This window comes from Sceloporus occidentalis, unplaced genomic scaffold (assembly GCF_023333645.1).
Source record: "Sceloporus occidentalis isolate IW3139 unplaced genomic scaffold, rSceOcc1.0.p SCAF_20, whole genome shotgun sequence".
NCBI classification, from domain to species: Eukaryota; Metazoa; Chordata; class Lepidosauria; order Squamata; family Phrynosomatidae; genus Sceloporus; species Sceloporus occidentalis.
In genome coordinates this window covers 4,012,301-4,025,842 of record NW_028317000.1, presented here as the reverse complement: position 1 = coordinate 4,025,842, position 13,542 = coordinate 4,012,301, and the positions used below count along the sequence as shown (strand labels likewise).

At 46.1% G+C, this 13,542-nt stretch overlaps 1 protein-coding gene across 3 annotated transcripts in view; it reads right to left on the bottom strand.

Moving 5' to 3' along the window:
• The window catches only part of LOC149301788 (semaphorin-6D-like), a 74,918-nt gene that overhangs the window by 25,295 nt on the left and 36,081 nt on the right, over positions 1 to 13,542 (bottom strand). For all 3 annotated transcript variants that reach the window (XM_089482777.1, XM_089482778.1, XM_089482779.1), the window contains exons 2-9: positions 3,948 to 4,126; positions 3,662 to 3,776; positions 3,352 to 3,409; positions 2,796 to 2,852; positions 2,362 to 2,463; positions 1,840 to 1,930; positions 1,217 to 1,339; positions 382 to 470 (exon numbers count right to left, since the gene is read on the bottom strand). In XM_089482777.1, the coding sequence (XP_089338903.1) occupies positions 382 to 470; positions 1,217 to 1,339; positions 1,840 to 1,930; positions 2,362 to 2,463; positions 2,796 to 2,852; positions 3,352 to 3,409; positions 3,662 to 3,776; positions 3,948 to 4,047 (735 nt within the window). In that variant the 5' untranslated portion in view covers positions 4,048 to 4,126. The remainder of the gene's footprint in view (positions 1 to 381; positions 471 to 1,216; positions 1,340 to 1,839; positions 1,931 to 2,361; positions 2,464 to 2,795; positions 2,853 to 3,351; positions 3,410 to 3,661; positions 3,777 to 3,947; positions 4,127 to 13,542) is intronic.

Genomic DNA, 13,542 nt, shown 5'->3' with positions numbered 1-13,542 from the left:
CGAGATGTGATTTAGATGTATTAAATAATTAATCTGGGATGTTATGTTCCATTTCTCTTTAATAAATCATGACTTTCCTATTATACAGCTTTCGCCTCCAGGAACGCTAGATATTGGAAAATTTGAGTGTATTGTGGCGGGAGTGGATAATAAGGAAAGGTGGCATCCAGTGGGGAGGGAAGATGAATGAATGTTCATGGAGGAACCATGAAGTCATCTAGGAGGACCCCACAGATGGTGGATGATGGTCCTCATACTGGTGACAAAGGCAGGGATAATGAGAAGCCCACACATTTGGAGGCCATGTCCTTTGAGTCTTTCTCCCACAAGTATTCCTTCAAATGCGCCATTTGAAGGGACGTCTCCGTCTTGGACACTCACCCGGCCGAGCGTGGTGTACTCCATGGAGATTTCACGGAAGAAGAAATAGACATAATCCCCGTACTCCAGAGCATGCACAAAGTGGGGTTCTGGAGGAAAGAGCAGAGAAGGGACCGTTTTGGAAACGTGTGAGAATTGCAAAAGAAACAAACTGCCACAACGTCTCCTAACGTTTACGTTCATCCTCCTCGATAACCATTGCCATCTTGACCACATTGGTCATTGCTTGGCCACACATGTCTTGGTTTTCATTTGCGAATTGTCAGAAGTTATGGTATAGGGCTTTCATCCCCATAACTTCATATTTTTTAAGTTTTAGGGTGCCCTGGCTTTTCTCTCAATTTAGCAGAGACAAGCCCAAATAATCCTGCGCAGTCCCACACAGCAAACTACAAATCCTAGCATTCTGCCGGCTGCTGCGATGACAGTTCAAGTGGCATCAAACTGCATTATTTCTACAACACAGATGCACCCTAAGATTACCTGGTGGCCTTAAACTGTCGCTAACGTAGGCTGCATCCGCACTGCAGAAATAATCCAGTTTGGCATCACTTGAACTGCCATGGCTCAATGCTATAGGATCTTGGGCATTGTAGTTTTGCAAAACATTGCACCTTCAGGTTCCACAACAAACAATTCCTGGAATTGCATAGCATGAAGCCATGGCAGTTCAAGTGGTGCCAAACTGGATCATTTCTGCAGTGCGGATGCAGCCTTGAGTTGTGTATAAATCCATCACTGTGCATATACTCCACAAAATCGCCTCCGGTGAAAGTAAGAACACAATGTCTTCTATTTCACAACCGCACGCCAATCCTTCCGAGCTCAAACTCACCTCGCAACCACTTCGAATCGTATTTGACTGTCCGGAGGACAGGGTTCCTCTCCCCCAAACTTCGGTAGATCACAGCATCACTGGCTTGGAAATCAGCGACCGTCGCGGAGTAGAGATTCCCATCTGGTCCAAGGATGGAGGGAATAAAAGAGAGAGAAAAACAGAGATCCCTATGAATCTGTATTTTAACTACCCCATTAAAATGGCAATAAAGCTCTTTTATCCACATGGAACAGGGATGCACTGTAAGACCTCCGTACTCACATATTCTTTATCCACTCAACTATCCACTGCTCGAAAATATTATATATAATATATTATATATTATATATTTGGAATATATATATTCCAAAAAGCAAACCTTGATTTTGCCATTTCATCTCGGGGATGCCATTTTAGTGCGCTGTTGTATTTAATGGGACTTGAGAATCCTTGGATTTTGGAGCCAAATACCAGCAAATACTAAATAGTAATACTAATATTGGATGAGTTTTGTAGCTCAGTGTGGACTAGAAACCCGGATCTCCCAGGTTATAAAGTCATGGGAAAAAACAAGAAACTACACATACTGCCGTGATAAAAAACAAAACAATAAATAATATATACCGGGCAAAATTTCATACCTGCAAAAAGAGCGACGTTGGCCTGCTTGGCATCAAAAGGGCACCGGGCTTGGCCATTCAGTTCCTCCCCTTCTTGCACCAAGCTGCTGATCTAGGGTTTGAGGAAAGGAAAGGACTTAGCCCAAAGTTGATGCCAGAAGCTCTGCCTCCAAACCCTGAGAAGCTCAAGAGCTTCTCAAATCCCTGGTCTGGACTTTGGTACCCAGAGATGCACCAAAGAGGTCAAGAAGTCCCATCGTGCACTAACCAGCCTTCTCCCTTAATAGAAAGGTGTGCTTCTTTGCTCCAGATTGTCTTTAGGGAGTTCATAGTTCAAGCGGGTTCTAGGCAGGACATTGTTTCAACTGCAAAGGCATTCTAGACAGGGCATACACACTGACAATGGAAATGGGTTCTAGGTAATTCAACCAACTACTATGAGTTCTAGGTAGCTCAAACAAGAAAAGGTCCTGTGCATCACATTAAAAAACACCATAAAGAGAGAATCTAGGTAAACCAGTATCTGTGTCACTCCAGATGTACCTTGTATGTCCGACACACGGGATTGAAGGCATTCGTCCCACAAGCCAGGAGGCTCTGGTTGTTTTTTGGAACCAAGACTTTGATGTAGTTGTAACATTCGTTCTGTGTAAGGAGAGAATGGAAAGGACTTAGGCTGGAGGTGGGCAATGTCCAGCCCTGTGGTCACTTGCAGGCCTAAGGCTGTTCATGAGACCACTGACTTTTTCCAGCATCCCCAGTCTGCTCTTTCTCTGGCCATAAAAAATGAGACTGTCTTTTCCTTTCGTCAACTGCTCTGTTCAGGTCTTGCAAACTCAGGGCTGTGGCTTCCTTGACTGAGTCTATCCATCTGCTTTGCTAGATCTTACTCATTTTACTAAGCTTGATACCAGACCTGAAATGCCAGAGCTAAAACCACATAATAGTTACCGGAATTGCGACCTTGTGGTTCTTACCTGAAGCTTTCCTCTCATTGCACAGTTTTCCATGTCCTGAGTCTTCCATGTGAGATGCTGAGAAGGCAGAAAAACAAAGGAGTTATTGGTATGTGTTGGGGGTGGGGGGGATGGATTCTAGGTGGCACAACAACTAGCACTTCAAACTTCAGACCAAGCATCGTCTTTACAGAGTGCACAGCTCCACTAGAAATCGGTTCTAGGCAGGATATTGTTTCAATAGCAAAGGTGTTCTGAACAGGGCATATGCACTGACAATGTGAATTGGTTCTAGGTAGCTCAACCAACTACTGTGGGTTCTAGGTAGCTAAAAAAGGAAAGGGTCCTTTTTTAAACCTGACGTTAATAATTTGCATCTAGGTAGACCAGTATCTGTGTTACTCCAGGTGCTGATGAATCACTACTCACCATCAGATACTGACCACAGATTTGCACTTGATGACCTAGAGATACCTAGACAGGTATCCAGTGTTTTGTTATTTGCAGTTTTTCCATTTTTGCAGGGGTCCTGTACCTCTTATCCCGGAGAATGTGGAGGGCCCACTGTACAACTCACTTTGTTTGGAGAGAAGTCATCCTTCGTCCTTCGGAGATCAAAGGCGTAGACGTGGTCCCTGGGGTGGAATGACGGACAGAGAAAGGAGGAAAAAGTAGAAAGATATATATTAACTCATTGTTGAAACAAGGGTTGTCCAAATGAGTATGAGCAGAAATGGAGGCAGAATGACTTTTGTGAATTGCACCTCCTAGCCGGTATGGCCTCCAAACTGAACCTGAAGTCTTAAGCAGGGTCGACCCAGAAATCTGGATCATATGCAAGGAAAACAAAATGGCCACCAGTGCCGCCTACCCTACTCGCTACTTACCGGGCAGCGATGAGAAGCGTTTGGTTGAGTCGCAACATGCTCTGGAAATCCAGACCCAGTTGAGTTGTGTCATTGTCTTCCGGAAGGCCTCGGAAATATGGGTACCGGGCTGTTCCTGTTTGGGAGGCGGAAGCATCATCATTATCATTATCATTATCATCATCATCATCATCATCATCATCATCATCATCATCACACCAAATTGCAATGCCACATGCTCCTTCCAAGCTGTGCCCGATAAGATCTTCACAGGGTTGGCATGAGGTGGAAACCACATTATGCTCACCTGCCAGACCAACAGTGTTCAGTGGGTTCAAGTCCTTCGGGAAGGAAGCCGCAGACACCAGGAAGAAACAAAGAGCCAGAGGAACAGAAGACCGGAGCATTCTCGGGACGTTGCTTCAGAAGAAGACAGAACCGAGGTAGAGGGACCCTAGGAATGAAGCATGGTTCCTCCTGGAGTCCCTGAGAAGACAGAGAGGAGGGGAAGGTTTTGTTTTAGAAACGAGGCACACACCAGATTCTACAGAAAAGGATAAACTATAGGATGGCCTTCACATTTGGGTTCCTCCTTCCTTCAGGAAGGTCAGGCTTTCTTTGGAGTCCAGGGGGACCTTGCTGGCAGTGGCTCTGCAAAGAATGCAATATGGGTTGAGTCTCCCTTAGAAATATTTTGGATTTTGGAATATTTGCATATACATCATGAGATATCTTGGAGACAGGAGTCTCCAAGAAGCAAAATTAATTCATGTTTCCTACACAGAGTGATCAGAGGCACTCCTTTTCCAGGACATGTTTCCCATTTCAACTTTCCAAAATGTCCTCCCTTTGGAGCATGACTGAGAAGTACATGCTCAAATATCTGCAACACAAAGTTGGAAAAGATCTTTTGGAAAGACAACTCTTGCTAGCACATCTTGGAAAATTCTGGGTGTCCGAAAAGAATAACTTTTCCAAGAGAGCTGAACTACTTTGGGCAATGAGTGTTTGTCAAACTGACAAGCACTGAAGCACAACAGGGGCAACCATTCAACTCCCTTGAACTCTGTCCCTCCAACCCAGAGAAACATGGAAAGAGCGGGCAGAAAGAGTTCATTGACGGCAACTGAACAAACATACAACCAGCCCTATAAATATAGCGAGGTATTTTGCCACTCCGCGGCTTCATTTAGCAAATAAACAGTGTGTGTAACCCCCCCCCCCTCTGCACCGCCGTTTCTGTCCCTTTAGAGGAGCCAAGAATCAACACACAACAACTGGTGCCGAGGGTTGGGTTACACTGGAAGTCCTCTTCCAAAGATTAGACAGGGCCGAGTTTCTTCCAAGGTCCGAGGGGAAATCGGGACACAGGCAGACGGGTCTGGAGCCGGGGACGGAAAAATGACACAAAAATATCCCCAAAACAATAGACAAATATTCCCAAAACGATCAGCAAACATGTTTCTTAAGCAACCAGAAACCATGATAGAGACAATCTGGGACTGTTTAGGAATCAATGCACAATTCTTTCCCTCCAGATTTTGGAATATCTGCAAGTACATTGTGAGATGTCTTGGAGATGAGTCCCCCAATCAAAACGTGGATTTCATTTATGTTTTTAACACACTTTATACACATAGCCCCAAAGGTAATGGGTTTTTTTCTGCAAATGGCACAGGAGGGGAAAGAGAGCGAAGGAGAGGGCAAAATGCCCAGAGCCAGGGACAGGTGTGTTTGTGTGTGTCCAAGTTGCCAACTTTTATAAATAGCCGCGAGTGCCGAACGCGAGGCTGGGGTTTTAGCCATGGATGGCTATGAAATGGCCGCACATTTATTTATGGAGAGGCAGTCCTGGCGGGAACAGGAAGATTAAAACGGGAAAAGGCAGGGAAGGAAATCCATCTGAGCGGAGAGGCTTTTTGCCAGGAAAAGCAAGGCAAAAAATACCAGGCAAGGATTTGGCACAGAGATGGTCCCAGTTTCTTTAGGGCCAAAAAAGGAGAAGTCAAGTGCCTAGTCCTCAATGCAGAAAAGGACATATAATTCTATTAACATTTTTATCTTTCTCTTCTTCTTTTCATAGTCCTGATTTTGTAAGACCTGGGCAGTGGATGATGGGTCTCTTGGAGGTCTCCTATTCAGAAGGTCATCCTAATTTGGAGTCGACTTGGATGCAAAATAACCAAAGAATAAAATCCCATAGTTTTTTGTGGGTTTTTCGGGCTCTGTGGCCATGTTCTAGAAGAGTTTATTCCTGACGTTTCGCCGGCATCTGTGGCTGGCATCTTCTGAGAATGCTGGCATGGAAGAGAGTGGTGTGTGTGTGTGTGTGTGTATACACATACACATACACACACACAGTATACTGTGTGACCCTATATATCCAACTCTCTTCCATGCCAGCATTCTCTGAAGATGCCAAAGCCACAGATGCTGGCAAAACGTCAGGAATAAACTCTTCTAGAACATGGCCACAGAGCCCGAAAAACCCACAAAAAACTATGGATGCCGGCCATGAAAGCCTTTGACTTCACAATAAAATCCCACTTTTCCGATGTCGATTTGGCAGCAAAAGAACCAAAGACGAAAATCCCACCTGTCTCTCACCCCGGGCACACGGCATTTTGCAAATTATTAATGCCAGGTTTAAAAAAGCAAGCTTCCAAAGACATCTGTAAAACGTTCGACTGTTTAATTTATATTTTCTTTACACAAAACAAGCAAACAATCTGTCAAGTTTCAGCAATTTAAAACAGCAGGTCTTCAAACAGATCGCATCGCTCAGGAATGCTTGAATTGGGTATTCCCGCATGGCAGAACGGGGCTGGATTGGATGGTCCTTGGGGACCCCTTCCAATGCTAGGATTCGATAATAATTCCTCCAAAGTTGGGCTATTTTCTGTTTGGGATTTACGACGGAAATCTTAGCTAAACAGGCTGTTTGTTTCCCAGTCAGGACAAAATATGGATCCGTCGACAATACAGAAACAATGCGGTTTGACACCACTTTAAGTGATGTAGCGCCAATCCTATGGTATCCGGCAATTTGTAGTCCTTAGCCTTCTCTGCTGCTGCCTCGCCAAACTGCAAATCCCAGGATTTTGTGGGACACAGCCATCGTGGCTGTTAAAAGCGGTGCCAAATTGCATTATTTCTACCCCCTGCGGGGATTCTTACTTATTTAAGGAGACAGGATAAGGAACATTTAATCTATTCCTCTTCTCTATCTTACTTGCTTCTAAGAGAGACAGTGTGGCAAAAGGATTTGAGCATTGGACTACAACTCTGGAGACCAGGGTTTGATCCACGGCTTGGCCACAAAAACCACTGGGAGACCCTGGGCAAGTCACACTCTCTCAGCCTCAGGGGAAGGCAATGGCAAACCTCCTCGAAAGAAATCTTGCCAAGAAAACCCCAAGATAGGTCCAGCGTAGCGCAATGGTTTGAGCGTCGGGCACTGACGTCGAAGACCAGGGTTCGATGCTCAGCTCAGTCATAAAACTCATTGGGTGATGTTCAACAAGTCACACTCTCTCAGCCTCAGGAGAAGGCGATGGCAAACCTCCTCTGAAGAAACTTGCTAAGAAACCCCCAGGAGAAAGGTTCCTATTCAGATCGCTGTAAGTCGGAAACAACTTGAAGGCACCCAGCAAATCTCTCCTCTTCCTTCTCTCCATCCAAAGTGCAAGGTTATCGGGTGCTGTGTTTGCAATGAGACCTACATCTCCCTTTTTTCTCCATGCCGAAGAGTCATAAAAGGTAGTTTATTTTGGCTTGTATATGCCACCCTCCCTTCCCTGGCCTTTGCTCCGACACGCACGCTTTCCTCATACAGCCTGAAAATTAATTTTTACCAAGATCTCCTCGGCTGAAGATGCCTTAATCCTCAACGTGGCATGCACCAGTTGTTGTTGTTTTTTCTAAGAGGGGCGAAGGAAGAAAAGGGAATTTCTTTTTCTTTTCCAAAAAAATAAATAAAATATATTATACAAATATATATTTCCCAAGACGCTGGAGAGGTGAGAAGCCGGCTATATCGGATGTGTTTACACTTGTTCGACTGAACTTTCCAGCTGGTGTATAATATAATTAGAATCCAGGCACCGAAGGGATTGGGTTTAATAATACTTTTATATCTTAGATGTATGTCTTCTTGGAAGGAGGGCAGAGTTTGGAAAAAGACGGCCAGCAAAGCAAGGAAGGCTCGTGTTTTTGGTTCCAACGGGGCCGGATAATCTTCCTATGTTGGAAATGGGTGGCATGGATGTGCAAATGGATGTGCTTTGCAACAAGAAAGCATGGCAGCATGAAAAGCTGAGGAACTCACCAACACAAGATGGTGGCCAACTTGGGCATCTTCGGCACCGTGTCTCCAAAGAGGTGGATCTCCATGGATTATGTACTGGAGAACTGACCAAAAACCATTGTGGTGTGTCTCTGTATAATGTATATCAATTGCGGGAAGGTGTCGTTGTCCCACAAGACCTGGTATTACACAGAAATGTTTACTGCTGAACAGACATGTGCTTCACAACCACAATATATGTGTCCAACTGTGCTTTGTCTGCATTTAAGGCCAGTGCGGTGTAGTGGTTTGAGCACGGACTTTGTGGTTGCTTGTTGTGTGCCTTCAAGTCGTCTCCAATTCATGGTGACCCTATCAACGACGGTTTTCCATTGCCTTCCGGAGGCTGAGAGTGACGAGCCAAGCTGGGAATCGAACCCTGGTCACCAGAGTTTATCCCTCAAACCACTACACCGCTCTGATATATCTTTACATTTCAGGATCTTGTCTACTCCCTCCATAGCCGTTCTGTTGTTGCTGCTGTCGTTGTGTGCCTTCAAGTCATGTCCAACTTATGGCAACCCTATGGCAAACCTGTCATGGTGTTTTCTTGGCAAAGAGGGTTTGACCTTGCCATCCTATGGGGCTGAGAGAATGTGACTTGCCCAGGTTCACCCACTGGGTTTCATGGCCTAGCCATGAATCGAATCTTGGTCTCCAGAGTCATAGTCCAACGCTCAAACCATGGCACCATGCTGGACTACCTTGCTCCAAAAAGATTCACTTGGATAATTCCATGATACTTCATACTAAAAACCAGAGCAGATTCACCCACCATCACCATTTGGAGCCATCAGATGCCACCGATTTCCATTCAACAACGTGAGAGAGTTGGACTGGATGACCCTTGGGGGTCTCTTCCAACTTGTCTATGATTCTATGACTGAAGGTAAAGCAATATAGAGATGGTTTCCCAGGGAAGAAGAAGGGGCCTGTCTTTCCCTCCCTCTTCTTTTTCCTCCACCAAAACCGTCAGTTAATTAAAATGTGTTCCTTACTGTGAAGAATAAAAAAGGGGGGGAATCTCATTGGAACAGATGGGACACAAGATGGCTCATCCGAGACTTTCCCCCCCGTTTGCTTTCCAAAGCACGGCACAATATTTTCACAGACCTGAACGCGGAAGGCTAAACGCAACATCGGGAGCAAGGATTTGGACCGGGCTCCTTCGCAGGGCTGGTTGGCAAATTTGGGGGGGGCACCATTGCTGATGGTCAAGCCTGTCCCACATATTAATGGACTCCTCAAAGGCGCAATATTAGACCCCCCTGAATCCATTCTCCATTGCAAGCAAAGGAGAGGGAGCTATTCTCGGCTCATAGCCACCGCATAAACAGTTCAAAGTGTTGGTTATGACCTATAAAGCCCTATACAATGGACCAAAGTTGTACAGAGCTTTATATGTCATAACCAGCACTTTAAATTGTTTATGGGGTAGCTAAGAGCCGGTTACAGATGGCCTTCCGCATCCACAGATTCTTTATCCATGGATTCAACCATCCACGGCTTAGAAATATTCCAAAAAGAAATAAATTCCCCACAGTAAAGCTTGTTTTTGGTGTGTGTGTGTGTACACACACACACACACACACACACACATATATATGGTGTGCACTGTGTGTCTTCAAGTCATTTCTGACTTTGCTCTTGGAACCATTTATTTGTCCTTTTAGCCATCCGCAGTATCTGCAGAACCCTCCTTGAGAACCGCATCTCAAATGAATTGATTTTAATTCCCATCCACTTTCTTCACCATCCAGCTATCACAACCATTCATAGAAATGGGCAATACGACGACATGGACAATCCTAACGTCTAGTTCTTCCATAGCTGCCCTTCCAAGTCCTTGGCTTCGTCTGATGTCTTGACTGCAGTCTCCAATCTGATTAATGACAGAGTCAAAGGATGGAAAATCTTGAACTTTTGTAATGTCTTCATTGTCTGCTCCAAAGCGATGTGAATCATCTGTGGCCATTATTGTTGTTCTCTTACTTTCCAACTCTAAACCTGCCTTTGCATTTTCTTCCTTAACTGTCTTTAGAGTCGTCGTTCCAAGACTTTATGCTTTCTTGATAGCAGGACAGTGTCATCTGCATATATTAAAATGTTGGTGTTCTTCCCTCCAATTTTTATGATAGAGAATACTGTCCAGTGCATAAAATGCACCAAGGTAGGCGCAGTGGGATTTATTTGGGTTTCTGCCTTCTCTGCAAGGAGAGACAGGTTGGGGAAAAAGCGGAATCTGGAATCGACTTATTTAGATAGACCTTCTTTTGCTTTGGAGATGTCTGTGTGCAGATTTGGAAAAACACACAAAGCAAAACAGAAGGGAAGACAGGAGCGGTGCAATTTCTTTCTTTGCAAAAAAGGGAAAAGAAGGAAGGAGGCACCGACCTGTGTTACAGCGAGAAGCTGCTAAAAACGACACTGTCTCCAAAACCATCTGCTATCAGGAGAGGGACCTGGCGCTATAAATACAACCGAATCTCGGCTGCCTGGCAAAGTGTTTTATCCTGGAATTCTTGTCCAATAATAGCACGGTGCAGGACTCGGCACTGGCAGCAACCATAGGAGCTCACACACTTGCAACAACATAGGAGTCTATAGGCAAGCTTGGCGACAGATTTTGCAAAACCAGACAGACTGAGCCGATATCCAAGCAGTTTATTGGGACCCTGCGGTGGAGAATTTGGAGAGGAAGCTCAGCTCTTCTGTATTTGGGTGCACACCCCTATATGTCCATCTATGGCAGGAGTCCCCAAACTTTGGTCCTCCGGGTGTTTTGGACTTCAGATCCCAGAAGCCCCAGCCAGCTTGGCCATTGGTCAGGAATGCTGGGAGCTGAAGTTCAAAACATCTGGAGGACCAAAGTTTGGGAATCACTGGTCTATGGGCTTGTCCACATGAGTAATCCATGTGCTTTCTGCATCTTGTTTACATGACGTAGGGCCAAAACACTGAATTGGGTCCAGACTGTCTTTATGATGCCTGCACCCCGATTTGAGGCTTCTTCCTCCTATTTGTTGTTGTGTGCCTTCAAATCATTTCCAACATGGTGACCCTAAGGCAGCAATGTCCAAACTCTGGTCCTCCAGTTGTTTTGGACTTCAGCTCCCAGAAGCCTCAGCCACCTTGGCCAATGGTTTGGGATTCTGGGAGCTGAAGTCCAAAACACCTGGAGGGCCAGAGTTTGGACATCACTGCCCTAAGGCGAACCTATCACAAGGTTTTTTTGGCAAGTTTCTTCAGAGGGGTTTGCCATTGCCTCCCTCTGAGGCTGAGAGAGCGTGACTTGCCTGGGGTCACCCAGTGGGTTTCATGGCCAAGCCAGGATTCGAACTCTGGGCTCCAAAGTTATGGTCCAACGCTCAAACCATGCCCAAGGTAACCATATAGGATCCAGGATTGTGCTGGGTACATTATAGGAACGATCTCTGCGCTCCGTCCAGCGTTCAGGGTTGACGGCTGGAAAAGATGGTTGCAATCCCTTTGCTTCCACTCCCCAAAGAAAATCCACCCGCCGCCTCCTTTCGCCATCTCCGAGTCCCTGCCGCCTTTCTCCAGATCCAACTAATCTGCCTTCTCTGCCGCCGTATTGTTTGAACGGATGTTCCTGTGCCAGCGCACGCATCGTTAGCAGAGTTAATTGCCACCTCGCCCGCCAGCGGCACCTCAGCCGTGCAAAGACGCAAAGATGGTGGCTTTTAATTACAGAGCAGGCCTGGGGAACTGGTCACCGAGAGAGGAGGAGGAAATGGGAAGGCCGCTTGCCAAAGCAGGCGCAGGCGGCACCCTCGACTCATTCCTTTCACCACCACCCCCCCGACACTGGTGCAAATTGTCTGCAGCCCATCAGAGCCCGCGGTCCCACTTTCGACACGACTCTGAAACCTTAAGCTTTGGAGAATTCGCTGCCAGAGAGAACTGAAGACGGACAAAGCTATACGGCACCTGAACATGGAATTGGATCACACCCAATTTGGGCAAATGTGGCAAGAGTGGCTCTGTGCCTGAGACTCCCCTGGGCAACCTTGGAAGGCTGCATCCATCCTAGGACTTGATTGAAAAACAGCTTGAAGGCCATGAAGAACACCTCTTGGAAGCTCAGAAGCAAAAGAGTTAGCCTAGCATCCTGAGGCAGGGAGTTCCACAGTTAGAATCATAGAGTTGGAAGGGAGGGCAAGGGTCATCCACTCCAACTCCATTCTGCCATGCAGGAACTCTCAATCCAAGCAGCCCCATTGACAGATGGCCCTCCAGCCTCTGTTTAAAGACCTCCAAAGAGGGAGACTCCACCACAATATCCAAGGGAACATCATCCACCATCGAACAGCCCTTACTATCAAGAAGTTCCTTTTAACGTTGAGGTGGAATATCTTTTCCTGTAGTTGCATCCATTGCGCCATTGTGTCCTATTCTCTAGAGCAGCAGAAAATAAGTTTGCTCCACCCCTCCAAATACTTAAACAGGGCTATCATATCACCTCTTAACCTTCCCTTCCTCATGCTAAACAGACCCTGCTCCCTAAGTCTTTCATAAGGCATGGCTTCTAGACCCTTCACCAGTTTGGTTGCCCAACTCAATGGCATTGTTATAGAGAAGACCCTGTCACATGTACCTTCCAACCTAACTTCACAAACTTGGGTCATGCAACAGGGCCTCCTCTGAAGATCTCAAATACTGGGCGGGTTCATTTTGGGTAGACATCTTACTGTTGTGCGCCTTCAAGTCATTTTCAACTTATGGCGACCCTAAAGCAACCTTATTGTGGGGTTTTCTTGACAAGGTTTGTTCAGAGGGTGTTTGCCATTGCCTTCCCCTGAGGCTGAGAGACTGTGACTTGCTTCTATGGCTGAGCGGGGAATTGAACCCTGGTCTCCAGAGTCATAGTCCAACACTGAAACCAATGCCATGCATGCAGTCGGTTTAGTCAAGGATGCACATTTCACATAAGTGGGACCAAGGAACCATAGAAAAAGTACCGCCACTGATGCAAGCATGAGTTATGCAGCCGTAACTTTGGCTGCAAACATGGCATCCCAATGGAAACCCCATAGGTGCATCTCCCTATCCATGTGCCTCGTTTTCCCGAAGGTGACGGTGACCCACAGAAGATACTTTGGGGAAGGGATAGGAAAGCCATCTCCCCAAAAGCTGACTGTCAAAGTTTTCATTCGCCCGCCGAGAGGCTGGAATCTCCGACGAAGGCTGGCGTAAACACTGGCGCGCAACACTCTAACCTCGCACCCGGCACAATCCCGGTATCAAAATCTCATTACGAAAGACTTAGAGCCTCTCCGGCTCATTATGAACAGTCATCCAGGAAGATTCACAACTGCTATTTTTTCCCGTCGGGCTTTAGCTGAAGGGGACGGGGCGGGGGAGAGCGATACGCCACAAGCCCCCTCAGGCATTTCATTTTCTTTCTCCACACCTTGGATTGTTCTCTCTCTCTCTGTGTCTCTTTTTTTTGCAACTCCAAGCAAACGAAAAAGCATGCCATGGTAAAATAATTGCCCCGTCTTGCGCATACAAACTAAGGAAATTTGCATTGCGC